The 27,446-nt window shown below is 44.6% G+C and overlaps 1 protein-coding gene across 1 annotated transcript in view; it reads right to left on the reverse strand.

The window, feature by feature from the left end:
- LOC141117497 (uncharacterized) overlaps nt 1-27,446 on the reverse strand; it is a 94,170-nt gene that overhangs the window by 15,562 nt on the left and 51,162 nt on the right. Inside the window, exon 3 of the mRNA XM_073610389.1 lies at nt 13,940-14,013. Within this exon, the coding sequence (XP_073466490.1) occupies nt 13,940-14,013 (74 nt within the window). The remainder of the gene's footprint in view (nt 1-13,939; nt 14,014-27,446) is intronic.

Consider the following 27,446-nt stretch of genomic DNA (forward strand, 5'->3'; position numbering starts at 1 on the left):
GAGTAATTATCCTCTTCCTCCTCAATCATCACGCTGATAGCTTGTAAGAACATTTTTGGTTCTGGGCGCCACCACCAGTGCCTAAGGCACAATTTTTCAGCCCCTGTTTAACAGGGGCGTGTAATTACAATTTTTGATGTAATACTTTGCAGCAGGGCTCGTTCCTGCATTCCAACTAGAGTGTCTGTGAGGGGTTGCAGTGTTGTGGCACCAGCACCAGTGCCTAGGGCCCAATTTTTCTGCCCCTGTCTAACAGGGGCGTGTAATTACAATTTTTGATGCAATACTTTGCAGCAGGGCTCGTTCCTGCGTTCCAACTAGAGTGTCTGTGAGGGGTTGCAGTGTTGTGGCACCAGCACCAGTGCCTAAGGCCCAATTTTTCTGCCCCTGTCTAACAGGGGCGTGTAATTACAATTTTTGAAGCAATAATTTGCAGCAGGGCTCGTTCCTGCGTTCCAACTAGAGTGTCTGTGAGGGGTTGCAGTGTTGTGGCACCAGCACCAGTGCCTAAGGCCTAATTTTTCAGCTCCTGTTCAACAGGGGCATGTAATTACAATTCTTGATCTAATATTTCACAGCAGGGCCCTGTGAGGGCTTACAGTGTTGTGGCCACAGCAACACCTAAGGCCCAAATTTCTGCTGAGTATATAGGGCAGGACCCTACTTTCAAACATCTAACTTACAAACGACTCCTACTTGCAAACGGAAGGAGACAACAGGAAGTGAGATGAAATCTACCCCTAGGAAGGGAAATTCTCTCCTGTAAGAGTTAATATGGGAAAACAATTTCTCCTTTCCACTGATGCTTTCCAATCCTTGTTCCACAAAAAAACCCAAATTTTCAAAAAACATTTTTCATTGGGACAAAAAAGTGAGGTGAAATCTTCTGAAGAGGAGGAAAGACAGCAAAACAAATGTCACAGGGGTGATAACCCTTCCCTATGTTTTCCAAAAAGCTTAGAAAAGATTTTTTGGCTGGAGCTAAACACGTTAAAAATGTTCAAAATTACAAACAGATTCTACTTAACAACAAACCTACAGTCCCTGTCTTGTTTGCACCGCCTGTATACTGCTGTTCAGAGTATATAGGGCCTGGTGGCCCCACACCTTTCCTTATTTTAATTTGGGTGCGGGGTTCCCCTTAATATCCATACAAGACCCAAAGGGCCTGGTAATGGACTGGGGGGTACCCATGCCGTTTGTCTCACTGATTTTCATCCATATTGCCATGACCCGACATGACATTAAACCCGCAAGCAGTTTTAAATGAGATTTTTTCCTTTAAAAATGACATTTGGTGCAGGGACTGTTCTAAACATGGGAAACATGCGTCACTTTACAGGCATACTATAGACACCCCCCAGGTACGATATTTAAAGGAATATTTCACTTTTTTTTTTTTACTTTAAGCATCATTAAAATCACTGCTCCCGAAAAAACGGCCGTTTTTAAAAGTTTTTTTTGCATTGATACATGTCCCCTGGGGTAGGACCCGGGTCCCCAAACCCTTTTTAGGACAATACCATGCAAATTAGCCTTTAAAATGAGCACTTTTGATTTCGAACGTTCGAGTCCCATAGACGTCAATGGGGTTCTAACGTTCGTGCGAACTTTCGGTCCGTTCGCGGGTTCTGGTGCGAACCGAACCGGGGGGTGTTCGGCTCATCCCTACTCATAACTAAGATCCTCCAGACCCTTTATTAGCTTTGTTGCCCTTCTTTGTACTCGCTCCATTTCCAGTACATCCTTCCTGAGGACTGGTGCCCAGAACTGGACCGCATACTCTAGGTGCGGCCGGACCAGAGTCTTGTAGAGCGGGAGAATTATCTTTTTATCTCTGGAGTTGATCCCCCTTTTAATGCATGCCAATATTCTGTTTGCTTTGTTAGCAGCAGCTTGGCATTGCATGCCATTGCTGAGCCTATCATCTACTAGGACCCCAAGGTCCTTTTCCATCCTAGATTCCCCCAGAGGTTCTCCCCCCAGTGTATAGATTGCATTCATATTTTTGCCACCCAAATGCATTATTTTACATTTTTCTACATTGAACCTCATTTGCCATGTAGTCGCCCACCCCATTAATTTGTTCAGGTCTTTTTGCAAGGTTTCCACGTCCTGCGGAGAAGTTATTGCCCTGCTTAGCTTAGTATCGTCTGCAAATACAGAGATTGAACTGTTTATCCCATCCTCCAGATCGTTTATGAACAAATTAAATAGGATTGGTCCCAGCACAGAACCCTGGGGCACCCCACTACCCACCCCTGACCATTCTGAGTACTCCCCATTTATCACCACCCTCTGAACTCGCCCTTGTAGCCAGTTTTCAATCCATGTACTCACCCTATGGTCCATGCCAACAGACCTTATTTTGTACAGTAAACGTTTATGGGGAACTGTGTCAAATGCTTTTGCAAAATCCAGATACACCACGTCTACGGGCCTTCCTTTATCTAGATGGCAACTCACCTCCTCATAGAAGGTTAATAGATTGGTTTGGCAAGAACGATTCTTCATGAATCCATGCTGATTACTGCTAATGATATCGTTCGTATTACTAAAATCCTGTATATAGTCCCTTATCATCCCCTCCAAGAGTTTACATACTATCGATGTTAGGCTAACTGGTCTGTAATTCCCAGGGATGTGTTTTGGGCCCTTTTTAAATATAGGTGCTACATTGGCTTTTCTCCAATCAGCTGGTACCATTCCAGTCAGTAGACTATCTGTAAAAATTAGGAACAACGGTCTGGCAATCACTTGACTGAGTTCCCTAAGTACCCTCGGATGCAAGCCATCTGGTCCCGGTGATTTATTAATGTTAAGTTTCTCAAGTCTAATTTTAATTCCGTCCTCTGTTAACCATGGAGGTGCTTCCTGTGTTGTGTCATGAGTATAAACACTGCAGTTTTGGTTACTGAAGCCCCCCGATTCACTCGTGAAGACTGAGGAGAAGAATAAATATGTATATGTATATGTCTATTTTTCTACATTTTGTCAAAATAAAAATATATTTTTTACTATATGAGTCTATGAGGGGTATTTTGTGCAATCCATGCACTTAGTTTTGTACTACTTACATAAAGTGGCACATGCACATGTTTGAGAGGTCTTTGCACAAGCACAACTTTAAGCAAGTAGTGGCGCATAGCTGCATACAGTTGCCTTCACCCAGTAATATTTTCAGGGGGCTGTACGTAGCGCCATTAAAATTCACCCTTTTATTTGCACTATACAGGGGAACGTGCCCGTGTGCATAGGCCCTTCACAATTTACAATTTATTTCCTTTGGTTGAACTCAATGGACAGTGTGCCTTTTTTAAACATAATTATGTAAGTGCTCCCAAGTTAGGCTACATTTACCTTTGTGCGTTGCATGGTAAAACCGGTTCTGAATGGTGCCTGAATACACATAATAGAGTTAAAAAAACCCCACACAGATGTGCATTCTCTGCTAGACTGGATATACAAAAATAACGCAGGTGTGTTGAGATGTATTCTCATTCAAAACAAATAAACCATTAACCACTTGACCCCCGGAAGATTTACCCCCCTTAATGACCAGGCCATTTTTTGTGATACGGTGCTGCGTTGCTTTAACTGAAAATTGCACGGTCGTGCGAGGTTGTACCCAAACAGAGTTGATGTCCTTTTTTTCCCACAAATAGAGCTTTCTCTTGGTGGTATTTGATCACCTCTGTGGTTTTTACTTTTTGCACTTTAAACAAGAAAAACAACAATTTTTAAAAAAAAACAAAAAAACAATACTTTTTACTATAGTCAAGTCAAGTCAAGCTTTATTGTCATTCTGCTTCTGCTACGAAATGTCGTATCTCACAGGGCCATGGTGCTACATACAAATTAAACAGAATTATAAATAAATATACAATGAATAAAAACACCAATAAAAAACCTATACACATCTGGGAACTACGTAACTGTACATATACTATATGTTTCCAAAAGTCTTTGTAGCAGCAAGTGTTTATAAAAGTGTCTAGTGCATATTCAAGATTAAAAAGGAGGCAATGTGAGACGTTCCTGGTCACAATTTATAGGTTGTAGAAAAGGTTTCAAAGAGGATTGGAGTTGAGGGCTCTCACATCCTGGGGGAAAAAACTGTTGAACAGTCTGACAGTCCTGGTTTTGATACTCCGGTACCTTCTACCTGATGGCAAGAGCTGAAAGAGACTGTGGGAGGGATGGGTAGGATCCCTCACGATACTGGTAGCTTTGCTGGAGCACCGTGTATGGAAAATGTCCAGGATGGAGGGCAGAGACACACCAATAGTCTTTTCAGCCGTCTTCACTAGCCACTGCAGGGTCTTGCGGTCAGCAGAACTGCAGTTCCCATACCAGACAATGATGCAGCTGGTCAGCACGCTTTCAATGGTTCCCCTATAGAATGTAGTAAGGATGGGTGGAGGGAGACTGGCTCTTTTAAGGCGGCGGAGAAAATATAGGCGCTGTTGTGCCTTCTTGGTTAGTGACGTGATGTTGGTTGTCCAGGTAAGATTCTCTGAGATGTGCACTCCCAGGAATGTAATACTGCTTACTCTCTCCACAGTCAAGCTGTCGATGGTCAGTGGGTGGTGATCAACAGAATTTCTCCTTAAATCCATCACAACCTCCTTTGTTTTGTTTACATTAAGGAACAGGTTGTTTGTACTACACCATTTAACCAGTTGTTCCACTTCCTCTCTGTTAGGGATGAGCCGAACACCCCCCTGTTCGGTTGCACCAGAACATGCGAACAGGAAAAAAAGTTTGTTCGAACACGCAAACACCGTTAAAGTCTATGGGACACGAACATGAATAATCAAAAGTGCTAATTTTTAAGGCTAATATGCAAGTTATTGTCATAAAAAGTGTTTGGGGACCTGGGTCCTGCCCCATGGGACATGGATCAATGCAAAAAAAAGTTTTAAAAACGGCCGTTTTTTCAGGAGCAGTGATTTTAATAATGCTTAAAGTCAAACAATAAAAGTGTAATATCCCTTTAAATTTCGTAGCTGGGGGGTATCTATAGTATGCCTGTAAAGGGGCGCATGTTTCCTGTGTTTAGAACAGTCTGGCAGCAAAATGACATTTCGAAGGAAAAAACCCATTTAAAACTACCCGCGGCTATTGCATTGCCGTCCGACAATACACATAGAAGTTCATTGATAAAAACGGCATGGGAATTCCCCACAGGGGAACCCCGAACCAAAATTAAAAAAAACAAATGACGTGGGGGTCCCCCTAAATTCCATACCAGGCCCTTCAGGTCTGGTATGGATTTTAAGGGGAACCCCGCGCCAAAAAAAAAGAAAAAAACACGTGGGGTCCCCCCAAAAATCTATACCAGACCCTTATCCGAGCACACAACCTGGCAGGCCACAGGAAAAGAGGGGGGGATGAGAGTGCGGCCCCCCCCTCCTAAACCGTACCAGGCCACATGCCCTCAACATTGGGAGGGTGCTTTGGGGTAGCCCCCCAAAACACCTTGTTCCCATGTTGATGAGGACAGGGGCCTCATCCCCACAACCCTGGCCAGTGGTTGTGGGGGTCTGCGGGCGGAACAAGGGGACCCCCAGATCCCGGCCCCCCCCCTGTGTGAAATGGTAAGGGGGTACTTACCCCTACCATTTCACTAAAAAACTGTCAAAAATTTTAAAAATGACAAGAGACAGTTTTTTACAATTCCTTTATTTAAATGCTTCTTCTTTCTTCTATCTTCCTTCATCTTCTGGTTCTTCCTCCGGCGTTCTTGTCCAGCATCTCCTCCGCGGCGTCTTCTATCTTCTTCTCCTCGGGCCGCTCCGCACCCATGGCATGGGGGAGGCTCCCGCTCTCCCCCATGCCATGGGCTCTCTCCGCAGAGGAGATGCTGGACGAGAACGCTGGAGGAAGAAACTGAAGAACCAGAAGAAGAAGAAGATGAAGGAAGATAGAAGAAAGAAGAAGCATTTAAATAAAGGAATTGTCAAAAACTGTCTCTTGTCATTTTTAAAATTTTTGACAGTTTTTTAGTGAAATGGTAGAGGTAAGTACCCCCTTACCATTTCACACAGGGGGGGGGGCCGGGATCTGGGGGTCCCCTTGTTAAAGGGGGCTTCCAGATTCCGATAAGCCCCCCACCCGCAGACCCCCACAACCACCGGCCAGGGTTGTGGGGATGAGGCCCTTGTCCTCATCAACATGGGGACAAGGTGTTTTGGGGGGCTACCCCAAAGCACCCTCCCAATGTTGAGGGCATGTGGCCTGGGACGGTTCAGGAGGGGGGGGCCGCACTCTCGTCCCCCCCCCTCTTTTCCTGCGGCCTGCCAGGTTGCGTGCTCGGATAAGGGTCTGGTATGGATTCTTGGGGGGACCCCACGCCGTTTTTTTTTTTTGGCACGGGGTTCCCCTTAAAATCCATACCATACCCTTCAGGTCTGGTATGGAATTTAGGGGGACCCCCACGTCATTTTTTTTTTTTAATTTTGGCCGGGGTTCCCCTTAATATCCATACCAGACCTGAAGGGCCTGGTATGGAATTTAGGGGGACCCCCACGTCATTTGTTTTTTTTAATTTTGGTTCGGGGTTCCCCTGTGGGGAATTCCCATGCCGTTTTTATCAATGAACTTCTATGTGTATTGTCGGACGGCAATGCAATAGCCGCGAGTAGGGATGAGCTTCGAGTTCGAATCGAACTCATGTTCGACTCGAACATTGGCTGTTCGCAAGTTCGCCGAACAGCGAACAATTTGGGGTGTTCGCGGCAAATTCGAATGCTGCGGAACACCCTTTAAAAGTCTATGGGAGAAATCAAAAGGGCTAATTTTAAAAGGCTAATATGCAAGTTATTGTCATAAAAAGTGTTTGGGGACCCAGGTCCTGCCCCAGGGGACATGGATCAATGCAAAAAAAAAAGTTTTAAAAACGTCCGTTTTTTCAGGAGCAGTGATTTTAATAATGCTTAAGGTCAAACAATAAAAGTGTAATATCCCTTTAAATTTCGTACCTGGGGGGTGTCTATAGTATGCCTGTAAAGGGGCGCATGTTTCCTGTGTTTAGAACAGTCTGACAGCAAAATGACATTTTGAAGGAAAAAACTCATTTAAAACTACCCGCGGCTATTGCATTGCCGACAATACACATAGAAGTTCATTGATAAAAACGGCATGGGAATTCCCCAAAGGGGAACCCCGAACCAAAATTAAAAAAAAAAAAAATGACGTGGGAGTCCCCCTAAATTCCATACCAGGCCCTTCAGGTCTGATATGGATATTAAGGGGAACCCCGGCCAAAATAAAAAAAAAAAAAACGGCGTGGGGTCCCCCCAAAAATCCATACCAGACCCTTATCCGAGCACGCAACCTGGCAGGCCGCAGGAAAAGAGGGGGGACGAGAGTGCGGCCCCCCCCTCCTGAACCGTACCAGGCCACATGCCCTCAACATTGGGAGGGTGCTTTGGGGTAGCCCCCCAAAACACCTTGTCCCCATGTTGATGAGGACAAGGGCCTCATCCCCACAACCCTGGCCGGTGGTTGTGGGGGTCTGCAGGCGGGGGGCTTATCGGAATCTGGAAGCCCCCTTTAACAAGGGGACCCCCAGATCCCGCCCCCCCCGTGTGAAATGGTAAGGGGGTACTTACCCCTACCATTTCACTAAAAAACTGTCAAAAATGTTAAAAATGACTGGTTCTTCTGGTTCTTCTGGTTCTTCCTCCGGCGTTCTCGTCCAGCATCTCCTCCGCGGCGTCTTCTATCTTCTTCTCCTCGGGCCGCTCCGCACCCATGGCATGGGGGGGAGGCTCCCGCTCTTCTCTTCTTCTTTTCTTCCTTCTTCTCTTCTTCTCTTCTTCATTTTCTTCTCCGGGCCACTCCGCATCCATGCTGGCATGGAGGGAGGCTCCCGCTGTGTGACGGCGCTCCTCGTCTGACAGTTCTTCTGTCGCACGGTGACTTGACGGGACTTCCCTGTGACGTCATGGGGAATGCCACAGGGAAGTCCCGTCATGTCCCGTGCGTCAGAGGGGGCGGGGTCACCGGGTGGCCCCACCCCCCGTTATTTAAGAACTGTCAGACGAGGAGCGCCGTCACACAGCGGGAGCCTCCCTCAATGCCAGCATGGATGCGGAGCGGCCCGGAGAAGAAAATGAAGAAGAGAAGAAGAGAAGAAGGAAGAAAAGAAGAAGAGAAGAGCCATGCCATGCCATGCCATGGGTGCGGAGCGGCCCGAGGAGAAGAAGATAGAAGATGCCGCAGAGGAGATGCTGGACGAGAACGCCGGAGGAAGAACCAGAAGAACCAGAAGATGAAGGAAGATAGAAGAAAGAAGAAGTATTTAAATAAAGGAATTGTCAAAAACTGTCTCTTGTCATTTTTAACATTTTTGACAGTTTAGTGAAATGGTAGGGGTAAGTACCCCCTTACCATTTCACACAGGGGGGGGCCGGGATCTGGGGGTCCCCTTGTTAAAGGGGGCTTCCAGATTCCGATAAGCCCCCCGCCCGCAGACCCCCACAACCACCGGCCAGGGTTGTGGGGATGAGGCCCTTGTCCTCATCAACATGGGGACAAGGTGTTTTGGGGGGCTACCCCAAAGCACCCTCCCAATGTTGAGGGCATGTGGCCTGGTACAGTTCAGGAGGGGGGGGGCCGCACTCTCGTCCCCCCCTCTTTTCCTGCGGCCTGCCAGGTTGCGTGCTCGGATAAGGGTCTGGTATGGATTTTTGGGGGGACCCCACGCCGTTTTTTTTTTTTTTGGCGCGGGGTTCCCCTTAAAATCTATACCAGACCTGAAGGGTCTGGTATGGAATTTAGAGGGAACCCCACGTCATTTTTTTTTTTTTAATTTTGGTTCGGGGTTCCCCTTTGGGGAATTCCCATGCCGTTTTTATCAATGAACTTCTATGTGTATTGTCGGCAATGCAATAGCCGCGGGTAGTTTTAAATGTGTTTTTTCCTTCCAAATGTCATTTTGCTGTCAGACTGTTCTAAACACAGGAAACATGCGCCACTTTACAGGCATACTATAGACACCCCCCAGGTACGAAATTTAAAGGGATATTACACTTTTATTGTTTGACTTTAAGCATTATTAAAATCACTGCTCCTGAAAAAACGGCCATTTTTAAAACTTTTTTTTACATTGATCCATGTCCCCTGGGGCAGGAACCAGGTCCCCAAACACTTTTTATGACAATAACTTGCATATAAGCCTTTAAAATTAGCACTTTTGATTTCTCCCATAGACTTTTAAAGGGTGTTCCGCGGCATTCAAATTTGCCGCGAACACCCCAAATTGTTCGCTGTTCGGCGAACAGCCAATGTTCGACTCGAACATGAGTTCGACTCGAACTCGAAGCTCATCCCTACTCTCTGTAGAGCGTTTCATCATTGTTGCTGATGAGACCTACCACAGTTGATGATATGGTTGGAGCTGAACTTGGCAGTACAGTCATGGGTCAGCACACATCCCTATGGGGCACCCGTACTCAGTGTGGTAGTGCTTGACGTGCTGCAGCCAACACGATCTGACTGAGGTCTTCCAGTTAAAAAGTCCAGGATCCAATTACAGAGGGGCAGGTTGAGGCCCAGTGAGTTCAGTTTAGTAATAAGTTTTTGAGGAATCATTGTATTAAATGCTGAGCTAAAGTCAATGAATAGCATTCTAACATAAGAGTCTTTCTGTTCTAAGTGAGTAAGGGCAAGTGAAGAGTAGAAGATACTGCATCATCCGTGGAATGGTTTTTACGGTATGCAAACTGATATGGGGACTTAATGTGATGCATGACTAACCCCTCAAAGCACTTCATCATTATTGGAGTTAGTGCTATGGGATGATAGTCATTCAAACAGGACACAAACAGGACACAGGTGTCTTCTTTGGTACTGGAATTATGATGGTGGATTTAAGACACGTAGGGACAACTGCCTGGCTCAGCGAAATGTTAAAGATATCTGTAAGGACATCTGTCAGCTGTACAGCACAGTCTCTCAGCACACGTCCAGGTATGTCATCAGGGCCAGTAGCCTTCCGTCGGTTGATCATGAACAGGGTCTTCCTTTCGTCGGCTGAAGAAAAGCAGAGCGCCTGGTCGTTTCGGGATATGAGTAGTTTTTGTGAAGGTGTTTTGGTTCTGCATCTCAAACCGTGCATAAAAGTTGTTGAGTGCATCCGGGAGAGAAGTATCATTATCATTGGCCTGTGGCAGGGGCTTGTACTTAGTGATGGTCTGGATGGCTTGCCACAGGGCCCGTGTGTCTTTGCTGTCGCTAAAGTGTTTATTAATTTTTTTAGCATATTGTTGTTTTGCCTTCTTGATGCCATGAGACAGATTGGCTCTTGATGTTTTGAGAGCTGTTTTATCTCCTAATCTGAATACCTCATCTCTGGTCTTTAACAACCCACAAACCTCCGCTGTCATCCATGGCTTCTGGTTGGCATGTGTGGTAATAATCTTGGTGACTGTCACATCATCTATGCACTTTTTGATGTAAGCAGTCACTGTTTCAGTGTACTCTTGTAAGTCTATATGATTGTTGTAAGTGGCTGCCTCTTTAAACATGTTCCAATCTGTGTGCTGAAAGCAGTCCTGCAGTACTGGGGTAGCATTGTCTGGCCATACTGTGATTTCTTTTTGAACCGGTTTTGCAAGTGTAAGCAACAGTTTGTATGCTGGAATTAGCATAACAGAGATGTGATCTGAATACCCAAGGTGTTGGCGGGGTTCAGCCTTGTATGCATTTTTCTCGGTTGTATAAACAAAATCCAGTATGTTGTTTCCCCTTGTTGCAAAATTCACATGTTGGTAGAACTTCGGCAAAACTGTCTTTAAGTTTGCATGGTTGAAGTCACCAGCAATAATGAAAAAGCCATCAGGGGTGTTTGTTTGATGTTCGCTGATAGAGCTGTAGAGTTCGTGAAGTGCGTCCTTAGCGTTTACACACGGGGGAATGTAAACCGCGACAATAACAATGGCTGTGAACTCCCTCGGCAGATAAAATGGTCGACACTTCACAAACATAAACTCTACCAACGATGAGCAGTGTTTTGTTACCAACACAGCATTGTTACACCATTCTTTGTTGATATACACACACAGACCACCTCCACGAGTCTTACCCGACAGTGATGAATCTCTATCTGCTCGGTAGCAGGTTAGCCCGTGTAGCTGAATTGAGGAATCCAGGATGTTGTTATTTAGCCATGTTTCAGTGAAGATAAACAACAATCTCTTGTCTCATGCTGTGTAGACCGACTGAGTTGAATTAAGTCCAGTTTATTTTCCAGCGAGCGAACATTAGAGAGCATAAGTGTTGGAAGAGCCGGCCTTGTGGGTTTAGCCCTTAGCTTAGCTCGTATACCTCCATGCTTACCGCGTTTCCGTCTCCTCTCACACCGCTTGCGTCGCTACCTTGTGCGGGAAGCTTCAGTAGGCGAAACTGCGGTCTCGGGGTCAAGTTTCAGTAAACAGAGATCTCGTAGCTTCTTGATAGCCGCCGGTGAAAGTTGATGTTTGTGTATACGGCCGATATCCAAAAGACTTTGGCAATCATAGTTATGTTTTAAAGTAGTTTCCAGATGACTTTGTGATAAGGTAAGACTATTTGAAGACAAAGAGACAACATTAGACATAAGACATAAAAGCTCAGTCTTTTGGACCTGGAGTAGCCGCTGCGTCTAACCGCGCCGCCATCTGTAGCTGGAGGTGATACACACACTGCAGAGACTCAGACTATAATATATAAATAATATATATATATATATATATATATATATATATATATATATATAAACATTAAAAAAAAAAAAAAAAAACATTTTTTTCGATAAAGAAAGGGCCAAGGGGGTACCACATCCATATGAAATTGCTAATGAAAAAAGGGGAACGTTGGAGCGGATTTTATAGGTACCAGAAAAGGAATACAAAATATTATTAGAAAAATAATTAATAATTTATTAAACATAGATATAAAAAAAAATGACAATATAACATTAAAAACAGTTAGTGATAGTGTTGGCTTCCAATAGAATAAGCCACACATAGTATATGTATTACTCCCTGCTGCTGCTTAAATATGGCAGGTTGATGTTTCGCTTTTGCTTCCTCAGGACCTATATGCCTGACACCAAGCAGAGGGATTCTGCATAACGTTCCCTCTTTTCATTAGCAAAAACATTTTTTCATCAGTTTAGGCCAATATCTATTCCTCTGAATATTTTTGGTTAAAAAAATGGCAAAAAGCGTATATTGATTGGTTTGCGAAAAAGTTATATCGTCTACAAAATAGGGGATAGATTGGGGATGGCATTATTTTTTTTTTTTTTTTTTACTTGTAATGGCGGTGATCTGCGATTTTTTAGTGGGACTGCGACATTGTGGCGGACAGATCGGACACTTTTAACACATTTTTGGGATTATTGACACTTATACAGTGATCAGAGTTAAAAATAGCCACTGATTACTGTGTAAATGTCACTAGCAGGGAAGGGGTTAACACTAGGGGGCGATCAAGGGGTTAAATGTGTTCCCTAGGAAGGTGTTTCTAACTGTGGTGGGGGTGGGACTGACTGGAGAGGAGAGAGATCGCTGTTCCTAATTACTAGGAAAAGTAGATCTGCCCCTCCTTCCCTGACAGAATGGAGATCTGTCTATTTACATTGACAGATCTCCATTCTGTCTCTCTCAGGAGTGATCACGGGCGGCAGGCTGACATCACGGCCGCCTGTCACACACATTGGCTCCAGCGTTGTGCTTCGGGCGCATGTGACCGCCTCCTCAAAGTCTTAAAGCAGCCGACGTACAATGACAGCAATTTCACCCAGGAGAACCAACCTGCCGCAGCACTACTGGTCTTTAAGTGGTTAACTGACAATTGCGCGGTCGTGCGACGTTGTACCCAAATAAAATTGATGTCCTTTTTCCCCCACAAATAGAGCTTTCTTTTGGTGTTTTCTGCGTGTTTTTATTTTTTGTGCTATAAACAAAAAAAAACTGACAATTTTGCGAAAAAAAACAATATTTATTACTTTCTGCTGTAAAACATATGCAATAAACAATTAACAAAAAAAAAATCCCAATAAGCGTATATTGATTGGTTTGCGTCTACAAACTATGAGATGTATACTTGAATTTTTATTTAAAAAAAATAAGTTGCGGTGATCAGCGACTTATAGCGGGACTGCGAAATTGAGGTGGACAATCAGACACCTAACTGACATTTTGTGGGAACCAGTGACACTAATACAGTGATCAGTGCTAACACTATGCACTGTCACTGTACTAATGACACTATCTGGGAAGCATGTAAAACTTCTAGGGCGACCAAAGGGTTAACTGTGTGCCTAGCCAGTGTTTTTGTGTAAACTGTGTGCTGTTTTTACTAAGGGAAGTGATGGATTTTATCCCCTGCTTTACAGGAACACAAAATCCAATACCTTCCCATTTGTCAGAATGGAGCTCTGCCTTTAGTGTTTCAGGGCTAAGCAATGTAGTTAATAAACTTTGGCAGCTGCTTTTTTTTTTGACAGCTCCAATTACCGGACTTCTTTAACATTTTAGCTGTCAACAGGGGAGACCAATGACAGCTCAAAGAGCCGAGCCTGAAAGTATCAGTTTCAGGTATCGGTGCATTTGCACGAGTACCGAAACCTGTACTATATATGTATGTATGTATGTATGTATGTATGTATGTATGTGTATATATATATATATATATATATATATATATATATATATACATACACACACACACACACAACACAGTATATATATGATTCTGCACAGAACGGCCACCCTGTAGCAGTATATCTATGGGGCGGTCAGGAAGTGGTTAATGTAATGCTCCTCAACACACAGACATGAGTGAATTAACGCATTCAAAATTGAAAAAAGGCCATTATACACTCTCACCCATAAGCAAATCAATCTGAATTGACACAGGAATTGCTCCAACATTATGGACTTACCTTTTGTAACTAGCAGGCAGACAATCCATGCTAAAAGTGAATATTTAGGTTTTTCAGAACTTTTTTTGGTGAGGCTAGAAAAAAATGAAGACAAAGAAAAAAAATTAATTAAGTTCCACATGTTGGCAGAAAATAAATGCATATGTGACATTGTTACTGGTGGTATTTGCGTGAGCAGTCAACATGTTTTCTGGGAGTTCCCCTTTGCACAGGAACGATTGAGGGCCCTGGAACCAGAACTCATGGACTTTGTACTACACACAGCCATCACCCACTTTGGGGTGCTGAACAGACTGTTTTGTGGAGTATTTGCACAGGAGGACATTGAAGGCACCTGGCATGTGATGTGTTGCTTTAAAGCGGAGTTCCACCCAAAAATGCTGACCCCCTGACATGCCATATTTGGCATGTTATTTTTTTAGGGGGGGGGTCAGAAACCCTCTTTTAAGAGGGTTCCAACTCCCACTTCCTCCCAGGGCACTGCAGCGCCAGAAGGAAGTTCACCCCTCCCCCCCTCCCTCTCGGCAATTATCTGGGACATGTCACAGGTCACGTCACAGGTCACGCAGTGCGTGCCCGGCTGTGAAGCCACAGCTGGGTGCCCACAGTGACAATGCCAGCTCCACAGAGAGGAGGGGGAGATGGGCGGGGCTTCATACCCCGCATCGCTGGACCCTGGGACAGGTAAGTGCCCGCTTATCAAAAGTCAGCAGCTGCAGTATTTGTAGCTGCTGACTTTTAATTTTTTTTTTTTTTTTTTTTTTATTGGAACTCCACTTTAAGGATGCTTTATTCTACAGCAGAAAATGTCTCATCCACCAGAGGGAGAGGATGTCGCTGACTGGTCCACAGTCTGCTCAGAAACTATAATCTTATGGACTTATGTAAAGCCAACATTTCTTATCCCTGAAATGTACCTGCTGTACCATGTACTTGTATGAGAAAGTCTCCAGTTCTCTTTGCATTGCTTCCTTTATGTGAAATCCCTGCTGTTCCTGCCACTCCCTCTGCTCTCCTATTAAAAACTGACCACACTGAGTGGTCAGTTTTCTGGCTGTGCTAGGAACACAGTCTGCTCTCCTCAAATGATTAGACTTGTGCTGACACGCCATCCCCCCGGCACAACCATTTACTGGGATGTTCAGTGTGAGGTATATAAAAAAAATATAAAAATATATATAATTTGAACACCATATGAAGACTAAACAATCAGCAGCAGCTTCAAATAGATTGGGGATAATAAAAAATAAAGAAGCATAGTGAAGCCTGCTAACATTTTAATATTTTTATTTAAAATGTATAAGTACCTTAGGGGAACTTCTAAACAGGCAAAAAGCGAATCAAGACTAGCAGACTGTCGGTTCGTGAGAAGAAAACTGCACGAGTAGCAGATTAGCAAGCCTGGTGTCGTCAGTTGGCCCTTTGGTATGTTGTCTAACCATGGTGTATAATGACAGCTATCTAAAGGCAAGTAACTATTTCTGTCCACAGATTTAAAAAAGGTCTGGGTAGTAAATTTTCCTTCTTCTTTCTTAATTACTAAATCCAAGAAATGGATTTCTTCATTGCTTATCTCCCAGGTAAGTTTTATATTTTTATCATTATCGTTTAGGCCAAATAGGAAGTCCAAAAGACTTTCTCTGTCTCCACCCCAAACAACAATGATATCATCAGTATAACGTTTGAATAAAATAAGCTGAGGTGGAAATTTTCGTATAAAGCCTCTTCTTCCCATCTGACATGTATAAATTAGCTACGCTTGGCGCATATTTTGCGCCCATAGCAATGTCGCATATCTGTTTAAAGAAGGAATTCTCATACCAGAAATAGTTGGAGTCTAAACTATACCTCAAACAATCCAAAATAAATCTTTGGCATTGCTATGGGTGCAAAATATGCGCCAAGCGTAGCTAATTTATACATGTCAGAATGGGAAGAAGAGGCTTTATACAAAAAATTTACACCTCAGCTTATTTTATTCAAACGTTATATTGATGATATCATTGTTGTTTGGGGTGGAGACAGAGAAAGTCTTTTGGACTTCCTATTTGGCCTAAACGATAATGATTAAAATATAAAACTTACCTGGGAGATAAGCAATGAAGAAATCCATTTCTTGGATTTAATAATTAAGAAAGAAGAAGGAAAATTTACTACCCAGACCTTTTTTAAATCTGTGGACAGAAATAGTTACTTGCCTTTAGATAGCTGTCATTATACACCATGGTTAGACAACATACCAAAGGGCCAATTTATTCAATTGAGACGAAACTGTACAACAAAAGAAATGTTTATGAAGCAAGCGAAATTAGTTGGAGAGAAATTTGTGCAAAAAGGTTACTGTCCGGAAGTCATTGATGAAAGAATAAGAGATGTGGCAGCGGTGGACAGAGAGAAGTTAATACAAGACGCAATTAGAAATACAGAAAATAATAATACTTTATCTCTTGTTATTGACTTCAATACCCAACACAAACAAGTCGAAAGAATTGTTAGAAAATATTGGGACATTATTAAGGCAGACCGCCATCTCGGTGCTATCCTTCCCGAGAAGCCCAGGTTTACCTACCGGAGAGCTCCAACCCTCAGAGACTGCCTAGCAAGAAATGTGCTTGATCCACCTACCAAGAAACACTTTTCCTTTTTTGAAGGGAAAGGTTACTATCCCTGTAAAAAATGTTACACTTGCCGTCACACTAAAGAAAGTAAGAAAAAGAAGTTAAGCTTTACCTCTACAGTGACGTCAAAAGAGTATCCAATAGATATCATGTCGGACTGAGGGGTTGGTTTATTTATTAGAATGCCCGTGCCAGATCCAGTATATTGGTAGAACAAAAAGGGAACTTTGGAGGAGATCGAGGGAGCATGTCCAGAATATTAAAAAGGGGTTTGTTAAACACAGCCTGTCAAGACATTATGCAGAATTTCACAATAAAGACCCCTCATCCCTTTTGGTTTGTGGCATTGAAAAATATAAACCTCATTGGAGAGGAGACAATAAAGTTATTAAAATTAGCCAGCTTGAGTCAAAATGGATACATGAAATACAGACTTTGACTGCTTTGGGTCATAACGTTGAATTCGACCTCAACTGTTTTATTTCGAATTATTAATTTTTAATTTTTTACTTTTTTTATATTACTTTTTTACTACTTTTTTATTCCCCTCCTCTTTGCTCTTACATGCTTCTTCCCTGTTGGTGATTTTTTATGTGATTTTTTTTTTTTTATGCGATTATTACTAGGTTATACCCTATCTGGTTTCCTGTACTTACCTCCTTTGTTTATGTCGTATGGTTTTATTTTCTCATATCTACCTATAGTGTGGAATTTTTTACCATTATCACTAATGGTAAAATTATCTAGTGATAATGGTAAAAAAAAAAAAAAAAGCACTGGATAACTGCCACAAGATGGCAATATAGGCGAATTAGAACAAGTATCTTTGCTTACGTTGTTTCATTTACGGGATTCCATTTTCTTATCACTAGATGTCATCTGTCTGTTGGGTGTTAAGGTGCTTCTTGATGAATCATCACCAGATGACGCTGTCTTATGGAGATTTTATATAGGCTAGTATATATGCTTTTAAATTCCCTTTTTTTTATTTTTTACATTTTTATATCTTTATTTGGATCTGTTATCAGGGGTCTTTTTATTATAATTGCTTATTTGTTTTATTTATTTAATTTATTTCAGTTACTTATATAGCGCCGTCAATTTACGCAGCGCTTTACATATACATTGTACATTCACATCAGTCCCTACCCTCAAGGAGCTGACAATCTAAGGTCCCTAACTCACATTCATACATACTAGGGACAATTTAGAGAGGATCCAATTAACCTACCAGCATGTCTTTGGAGTACCCGGAGGAAACCCACGCAGGCACAGGGAGAACATGCATACTCCAGGCAGGTAGTGTCGGGGTTCAGCCCCCTTACAATAAAGAAGTCTAAAAGTTAAAGCGGTATTGAACCCAAAAGCAAATATTTATTATATTGAAGCTTACCAATCATTAGGAGTGATGGCTGCATTCATTTTCTTTTTCAGGCTTTCTTTCTTCTATTTCCACCTGGTGATCTGGCCAGTAAGTCTGTTTTCAAAAGAACAAGCTTTCTTGCAAATGGATCAGTTACAGGGATGAGACAAACCACTTCACACTGACAGGGGTTCTTAAAATGATCAGCTTTTATGTATTTATGCAAAACCTTTATCCCAAAAGAAAACAATTGGTTTGCTGTAACTGTTTTACAGTATTAGCTTGTTTGGCTTCAATTTGTTAGTGTATTTAAATCTGTTAGTCCATCTAACACTACCTTCCCCACAGAATGCTGCTGTCTAAAGGTGCCCCCTGTGTATCCTCATCTAGAGTGGGGGGCACTCCAATACAGGAGGTGTGTTACTGGCCGGACCACCAGGTGAAAACAGAGGGGAGAAAAAGCCTAAAAAAAGAAACAAATGCAGCCACCACATCTAATGATTGGTAAACTGAAGTATATTACATTTGTGGCTTTGGATTTAATATCGCTTTATTAAAAAAAAAAAAAAAAAAATTTATATATATATATATATATATATATATATATATATATATATATATATATATATATATATTTTAAATAATAACGTAATAACGGACCCCTGCCTGCATGCACATACAAACATGTGCGTACATAAACGCGTATCATGCAACACATACTTTTACGTTCTGGAGTGAAAGGAATCATGGAATCATCTCCAGGGAAATTATTACTTATTTTGCAAAAAAAAAAAAAAAATGTTGGCTTTTTGGGGGCACTCAAATGAATTTGCATATATATATATATATATATATATATATATATATATATATATATATATTTATGTTTTTTTAACGGAAAATATAGGTTTTAAAAAGCAGGCACCTAAGTATCGTATGACATAAAAATAATTGCAACTACCTGCTTTAAAAAATATATATATCATTTATTGTAAACTTTGGTAAAATGTGTTCAGCATTGAAAGCGTTAAGGAATTGGTATGTAAAATATTGTGTACTCATACCTTGCCAGGGGCCAATGGGAGCGATCATATTTCAGTTGTAGTTACTGTATGACTTGTAACATTCCAGAACTATCTGCATGCCTTATAGTGACCTTAGTAATAGAAGTTCTAACAAACATATTTTCCCTTATCGTCTTTCAGGACAGCACTTGAGAGAGTGACTCCTCCCCTTGCAAACAGGAAACACCTCTTCCACCAAACTTTAAAAGGAGGCTCCTTTCCACACATTGTCAGTTTTTGTGTTTCCTCCGGAGGGAACACTTCGTGGGGAAGTCAGGGCTCTCAGGTGCTGTCCTGGGAGCTCAGGTTTCCTGTGTTTTTCATTGGGGATGGCAGTGGGGCTCCATCCGCTGGAAGTGAGGCATCTGGAAAGGGGGCGGCGCCCACGGAACAGGCGTACGGCGTCATTTCCGCCGGAAATCGCAGAGGAAAAGGGGAGGAATGGGGCTGGTGCTTATTTAGTGGTTCCGGTCCGGCGCACTGGCGCTATTGGAGTCCGGAACCAGCGTTTTAGCCACACAACACAGCAAGCCCTCCTCGATGGAATCGATGGCGGCAGCGAGTGGGACAGGCACAGGCACCAGCAAGGCCCAGGTAAGGGGCAGTTGTATACTGTCCTCCTTGTACTGTGGGGTCTCTCTTTCTCTATCTCTCCCCCCCCGGTGGCAGGGGCCTGTCTGGGCACATAAGGCAGTTTAGTTCTTACTGTGCACCTGTGGTGAGCATCCTTGGGAAAAGGACAGGTTGTCTCACCTGGATGGTTTCTTCTTTTTGTCTCATGGCAGGCCAAGAGCTCTGATCCAGTGGCAAAAAGGAAATGCCCTTCATGTAAATCCAAGCTACCTGAAGGATGGAAGAAGACGTTATGTCAAGCCTGGTATTGATTTGCTAGTTAAAGAAGAAGCTTCTTCCGCTTGCAGCGACTTGATTGCATCAGTTAAAAAAGAAATTGATGCGACTATCCAATCATTTCGCTCTTCGCTAGCAAACCCATCCCTGAGTCAGCCTACTACCTCACAGTCCTCCCAAGGCTCATTTATATTCCCGGTGGTGGAGACTGAGGCATCTCCTACCCCAGAGGGACATTCCCCCTCTCAATCTGAGGATTCTGATGAGGGGGAGGAAGGAGAAAATTTACCTTCAAAATTTAAATTGTCTTTAGAACAGGTAGATGGCCTGTTAAAAGCAATCTATACCACACTGGGTCTGGAGGAGGAAAGAAAGGAGTTATCTCTGCATGATAAAATGTATGCAGGGCTTAGCGAACACAAAAATCGCAATTTCCCAGTACACTCTGTTATTTCTGAAGCTATTAAGAAAGAGTGGACAGAGCCAGAGAGAAAGACTTTTTTTCCCAAAGCCTTAAAAAGGCGTTTTCCTTTTGATGAAGATCCAGCGGCGGTTTGGAACAAAAGCCCCAAACTAGATGCCGCGTTTTCCCAAGTCTCAATGTCAACAGATTTGGCACTCGAGGACATGGGGTGTTGAGAGATCCCATGGATAAAAGGATGGACCAGCTACTAAAAAGGGCTTGGCAATCCATCATGGGAAATCTTAAACCTGCTATGGCAACTACGGTGGTATCCAGGAATATGGAGTTCTGGTTAGATCAACTTAAGGCCCATATCTCAGCAAACTCACCAAAACAAGAAATTTTGGATTCATTCTCGACTCTGTCTGCCGCTGTCGCATTTATATCTGATGCATCAGCGGAATCAATTAAAATGACAGCTAGATCTGCTGCCTTAGCCAACTCGGCCAGAAGGGCTCTGTGGTTGAAAACTTGGCCGGGGGACGCGGCATCCAAAAACAAGCTGTGTGGGATACCGTTCCTGAGTGACTTGCTTTTTGGACCTGACTTAGATGCGGTTCTAGATAGAACAGCTGATAAAAAGAAGTCTTTTCCCATCAAAAAGAAAAAACAGCCATTTAAAGTTTTTTCGTTCCCAATGATCTCAAGAACAAACCAAACCCCAGGAGAGAAGAAAAAATTGGGCATCGCAGAAGGGTAAAGGAAAAGGAAATGTCCTTTTCCATCCTCCTGCAGCCTCTGGTAAAACGCAGTGACTTGTGCGTACCAGTGGGGGGAAGGCTTTAAAGTTTCCTTCCCCTTTGGGCCAGCATGACAAAAAGTCTATATATTTTGGACATGCTGTCCCAAGGTTACAAGATAGAGTTTTCGGATCGCCCGCCAGAAAAATTCTTTGTAACAAACCTACCAAGGGATCTAACAAAGGCTCTGGCCATGAAGAACCTTTTAAAGGATCTGAGGCACCCGAGGGTAGTGATACCAGTATCCCCAGAAGAACGGGGTCAGGGTTTCTATTCACACATCTTTCTGATAAGAAAACCATCCAGAAACTTCCGTCTTATCCTTAACCTAAAACCCCTGAACAAGTCAGTCCTATACAAAAAGTTTTGTATGGACTCAATTTTCACAGTCAGGAACATTCTGACAAAAGATTGTTTTATGGCATCAATCGATCTGAGAGATGCTTATCTTCATATTCCTGTAGCACCTCAGTCCCAGAAGTTCCTGAGGTTTGCGGTGAATATGGGCAAAGAGATTATACATCTTCAGTTCAGGGCTCTTCCCTTCAGCCTGTCGTCAGCTCCTCGTATTTTTACGAAGATAATGGCAGAAGCTCTCGCCCCTCTTCGACTCCAGGGGATTGTGGTAATTCCATATCTGGACGACCTCCTCTTTTTTGCCCCATCCAGGGAAAAGTTGCAGGAGGATTTGAACAAAGCCCCCAGTCATTTGGAGTCACTAGGGTGGATAGTGAATGTTCAAAAATCAAATTTCATCCCAGCTCAGCAAGTACTGTTTCTGGGTTACTTGATAGATTCGGTGGAGCAAAAGATTTTTCTCCCAGAAGAGAAAAAGATCAAGGTTCAAAGGGTAATAACGGCACTACAAACAAATCAACTGATTTCAGTCCGAAAGGTTATGTCGGCTCTGGGACATTAACCTCTTCCATGCCAGCCATCCAATGGGCAAGGCTGCATTTCAGGGCTCTCCAGAGGTTCCTTCTAAGGACATGGAACCACAGGACAGAGAGTTTGGATACAAAAATAAAGATCCCCACCAGAGTCAAACGTTCACTTTGGTGGTGGAAAAGTCAGGTGGTGCTGCAAAGAGGTTTTCTTTGGTCTTTTCCGACCTGAAAAGTGGTCACAACAGTTTGCAGGGATGGGGGGCCCACATGGGTCAGGCCTTAGCGCAGGGAACATGGTACCAGTTAGAGGCCCAAAAATCCTCAAATTGGAGAGAGCTGAAAGCGGTTGCCCTAGCATTAGCTTTCTTCTCTCAAAACCTCATAGGTTGCCATGTCCAGAATTTTGTCGGACAATGCCACTACCATAGCCTACCTGAACAAACAGGGAGGCACAAGAAGCAGGGCTCTTCACTTACTGTCAGTAGAGATTCTGGAGTGGGCGGAGAACCACTTAATATCTCTATCCGCAGTCCATCTAAAAGGCACATTAAACGAAGTAGCGGATTATCTGAGCCGACAGAAAGTTCAGGAATCAGAGTGGAGTCTGAACAGGAAGGTGTTTGCATTAATCACCAGTGCTTGGGGCCTTCCACAGGTAGACCTGTTTGCTTCAAAACAAAACACGCAGCTCCCGAATTTTTTCTCCCTTCAGAGAGACAATTGCTTTCAGGGGATAGATGCTCTGGCACATCCATGGGATTTTCACCTAGGGTATGCTTTTCCTCCATTCAGATTAATCCCTCTAGTGTTGAGAAAAATTCTGAGAGAGAGAGAGTATCAATAATTTTGATTACTCCATATTAGCCAAAGAGAGCTTGGTTTTCCACGATTCTTCAGTTGGCAATCAAACCATGTTGGCATCTTCCGCTCAGTCAGGATCTGTTGATTCAGGGGCCAGTGCATCATCCAGTTGTAGGCAGGTTAAAGCTCACTGCCTGGTATCTGAGGAGCAGTTAATGAGAAGCAAAGGCTTTTCAGAACGTTTAACTACTACGTTACTTTCCAGTAGGAAAAAGGTAACCAGGGATATTTACGCCAAAGTATGGAAAGTCTATGTTTCTTTCTGTCATTCTGAACATAGGGAGGTTAAAGACCTAGTTTCAGTGCTGGAGTTTTTGCAAAAAGGTACAGACAAGAATCTGGCGGTCAGCACTCTTAAGGTGCAGGTGGCCGCCTTGGGAGTTTATCTGGAGAGATCCTTATCTTCAGAAACTCTGATCATGAGATTTTTCAAAGCACTTTCCAGGTCTAGACCGGTCCCGGTGAGGCATTTCCCAAATTGGGATCTCTCGGTGGTTCTGCAAGCTCTGGCAAAAGAACCATTTGAGCCTTTACAGGCCATATCCCTAAAGAATTTAACTTTGAAGACCATTTTTCTGTTAGCAATTACTTCAGCAAGAAGGATTAGTGAACTGCACGCCCTATCAGTAAAAGAGCCTTTTTTGTCAGTTTTTCCTAATAGAGTTGTCCTTAAAGTAGATCCAGATTAGGTATGTACCCAAGTCCCGGGCCTCTTTGGCCTCTTTAGGCCTAATGGTGACCTCCAAAGTTAGTTAATAGGGGGCTGAACACTGATAAAGCTAACCATGTAAATAAGGAAACCAGAGCTCCACCTGCTGGAGTACATTTTAGGATGCAATATTTCATATTTGCCTGAAAAGAAGTGCAAAATGATTACAAAAAGTAAGTGGCGAAGCTAGACATTCTTCACCCGGGGCAAACACTAAGTTCAAAAGGGGGGTAAGAGAGAGGGGGTCAGAGGGAGAGGAGAGGTGAGAGAATGGTGGTGAGAGGGAGAGGGGGTGAGGGAGGAGAGAGGGGGCTGAGAGAGAGAGGGGGTTGAGGGAGGAGAGAGGAGTAAGAGAGAGAGGGGTGAGAGAGAGAGGGGGGTGAGAGAGAGAGAGAGAGGGGGGTGAGAGTGAGAGAGAGATAGAGAGAGGGGTGAGAGAGAGAGGGGTGAGAGAGAGAGAGGGGTGAGCGTGAGAGAAAGATAGAGAGAGGGGTGAGAGAGGTGAAAGAGAGAGAGAAAGAGAGAGGGGGGTGAGAGTGAGAGAGAGATAGAGAGAGGGGTGAGAGAGAGAGAGAGGGGGGTGGGAGAGAGAGGGGTGAGAAAGAGAGGGGTGAGAGAGAGAGAGAGAGAGAGGGGTGAGAGAGAGAGGGGTGAGAGAGAGATAGAGAGGGGTGAGAGAGAGAGGGGGGTGAGAGAGAGAGAGAGATAGAGAAAGATAGAGAGAGGGATGAGAGAGAGAGGGATGAGAGAGAGAGGGGTGAGAGAGGGGTGAGAAAGAGAGGGTGAGAGAGAGAGGGGGGTGAGAGAGAGGGGGTGAGAAAGAGAGGGGGTGAGAGAGAGGGAGAGAGGGGTGAGAGAGAGAGGGGGAGAGAGAGAGAGAGGGGTGAGAGTGAGAGATAGAGAGAGTGGTGAGAGAGAGAGGGGTGAAAGTGAGAGATAGAGAGGGGTGAGAGAGAGAGGGGTGAGAGAGGGGGTGAGAGTGAGAGAGAGATAGAGAGAGGGGTGAGAGAGGTGAGAGAGAGAGAGGGGGGTGAGAGTGAGAGAGAGATAGAGAGAGGGGTGAGAAAGAGAGGGGTGAGAGAGAGAGAGAGGGGTGAGAGTGAGAGATAGAGAGAGGGGTGGGAGAGAGAGGGGTGAGAGAGAGGGAGGGGGTGAGAGTGAGAGAAAGATAGAGAGAGGGATGAGAGAGGTGGGAGAGAGAGAGAGAGAGAGGGGGTGAGAGTGAGAGAGAGATAGAGAGAGGGGTGAGAGAGAGAAGGGTGAGAGAGAGAGAGGGGTGGGAGAGAGAGGGTGAGAAAGAGAGAGAGGGGGGTGAGAGAGAGAGAGGGGTGAGAGAGAGAGAGGGGGGTGAGAGAGAGAGAGATGAGAGAGAGAGAGGGATGAGAGTGAGAGAGGTGAGAGAGGGGTGAGAGAGAAAGGGTGAGAGAGAGAGGGGGGTGAGAGAGAGAGAGGGGTGAGAGAGAGAGAGAGGGGTGAGAGAGAGGGTGAGAGAGAGGGGGGGGTGAGAGGGGTAAGAGACAGAGGGGTGAGAGAGAGAGGGGTGAGAGAGGGGTGAGAGAGAGAGAGAGAGAGAGAAAGAGAGGGGGTGAGAGAGAGGGGGTGAGAGAGAGGGGAGAGAGAGAGGGGGTGAGAGAGAGGGGTGAGAGAGAGAGGGGGTGAGAGAGAGAGAGAGGGGGGTGAGACACAGAGAGAGGGGGGTGAGAGAGAGAAAGAGGGGATGAGAGAGAGGGGGGAAGAGAAAGAGGGCGAGGAGAAAGAGGGGGAGATATATAGAGAGAGGGTGATAGATAGAGAGACGGGGTGAGAGAGAGAAGGGTAAGAGAGAGGGGGGTGTGAGAGAAAGAGAGAGAGGGGGGTGTGAGAGAGGGCGGTGTGAGAGAGAGAGGGGGGTGTGAGAGAGGGGGTGAGAGAGAGGGGGGGGAGTAAGGGGGTGTGAGAGAGAGAGGGGGGTGAAATAGAGGGGGTGAAAGAAAGAGGGGGGTGAGAGAAACAGGACAAGGTTAGAGAATAGAGGGAGAGGGAGGATAGAGGGGCTGAGAAAGAGAGGAGTAAGAAAGAGAATGGGGGGGAGTGAGGCTGCTGAGAGAGAGGAGTAAGAGAGAAAGGGGGCGAGGGAGGACTGAGAGAAAGGGGTGAGAGAGGGTAAGAGAAAGTGGGTCAAAGAAGGAGGAGAGGAAATGGGGGTAGGAGGGAGATGGAGGGGAGAGAGAGAGAGAGGGGAGAGGGAGGGGGTGAGGGAGGAGAAGGAGGGACAGAGAGAGAGGGGGTGAGAAAAAGAGAGAGGGGTAAGAGAGAGAGGGTGGTGAGAGAGATAGGGGGTGATGGGGGTCAGAGAGAGGGCAGAGGTGGGATAGAGTAGAAGACTTCCCTATCACACTCATACTATACCATAAATGGCTTCACGTGGTTGCTATCCTTAACCACTTCAATACAGGGCACTTAGACAGCTTCCTGCCCAGACCAATTTTCAGCTTTCAGTGCTGTCGCAGTTTGAATGACAATTGCGTGGTCATCCAACACTGTACCCAAACTAAATTTTTATCATTTTGTTCCCACAAATAGAGCTTTCTTTTGGTGGTATTTGATCACCTCTGCGGTTTATATTTTTTGCGAAACAGATAAAAAAAGACTGAAAATAATGAAAAAAATAAAAGTTTTGATTTTGTTTTTGTTTAAAAATTTTGTAAATAAGTAAGTTTTCTCCTTCACTGATGGGCACTGATAAGGTGGCACTGACGGGCACTGATAAGGCGGCAGCGGTGAGGTGGCACCAATGAGCAGGCACTGACGGGCACTGACGATGGGCACTGATATGCGGCACTGATGGGCACTGGTAGGCGGCACTGATGGGTGGCACTGATATGCAGCACTGATGGGCATTGATAGGCGGCACTGATGGGCACTTATGGGTGGCACTTGTGGGCACTGATGGGCACTGTTAGGCAACACCTATGGGCACTGAAAGGCTGCACAGATGGCTTATGGGTGGCACTGCTGGGCACTGATAGGCGGCACTGATGGGCACTGATACGTGGCACTGATGGGCACTGATAGGCACTGATACGTTGGCACTGATGGGCACTGATAGGCACTGATGGGCATCCTGGTGGCACTGGCAGTGGTAGGCATGGGAGTGGGCACTGATTGGCAGCTGCCTGGGCATTGATTGGCAGCTGCCTTTGCACAGATCAGTATTTCCCTGGGGGTCTAGGGGGCATACCTGGTGGTCCAGTGTGGCTGGTTTCCCTGGTGGTCCTGGGCGGCTTCCCTGGTGGTCCTGGGCGGCTTCCCTGGTGGTCCTGGGTAGGATCCGAGGGGGGCTGTGCTGATAAACAATCAGCACAGACCCCCCCCTGTCAGGAGAGCAGCCAATCGGCTCTCCTCTACTCGCGTCTGTCAGACGTGAGTGAGGAAAAGCCAATCACCGGCTCTTCCTATTTACATCGTGATCAGCCGTGATTGGACACGGCTGATCACGTGGTAAAGAGTCTCCGTCAGAGACTCTTTACCTAGATCGGTGTTGTGGGGTGTCAGACTGACACCCCGCAACAACGATCGCCGCGATGCGCGCCCCCGGGGGCGCGCAGCGGCTCAATATCCTGAGGACGTCATATGACGTCCAGTCAGGCTATTGAAACCACTTTGCCGACTTCATTCTGCTATATGGCGGGCAGCAAGTGGTTAAATAAAAGACAGTTTTTTGGCATGATTAGTCATATTTTCAATATTAATGCCAAAACTTGACAATTTCTGCCAGGGTATGCAAACTTTTAAGGACAACTGTATACACATACAGAGTTGCTCAGCATTCACCCCTGTTATCCAGCAACAAAATATACTACCAAGTGATAAAGAACCTAAAGTTTTCAGCATAAAAGTTACCTCTATACATGGGGGTTGAAATACCACAATCAGGAACACCACCACTAGCTGGAGCTGACCGTTATAGGAAA

The sequence above is a fragment of the Aquarana catesbeiana genome, linkage group LG13 (assembly GCF_042186555.1).
Source record: "Aquarana catesbeiana isolate 2022-GZ linkage group LG13, ASM4218655v1, whole genome shotgun sequence".
In the NCBI taxonomy this organism is placed as follows: domain Eukaryota; kingdom Metazoa; phylum Chordata; class Amphibia; order Anura; family Ranidae; genus Aquarana; species Aquarana catesbeiana.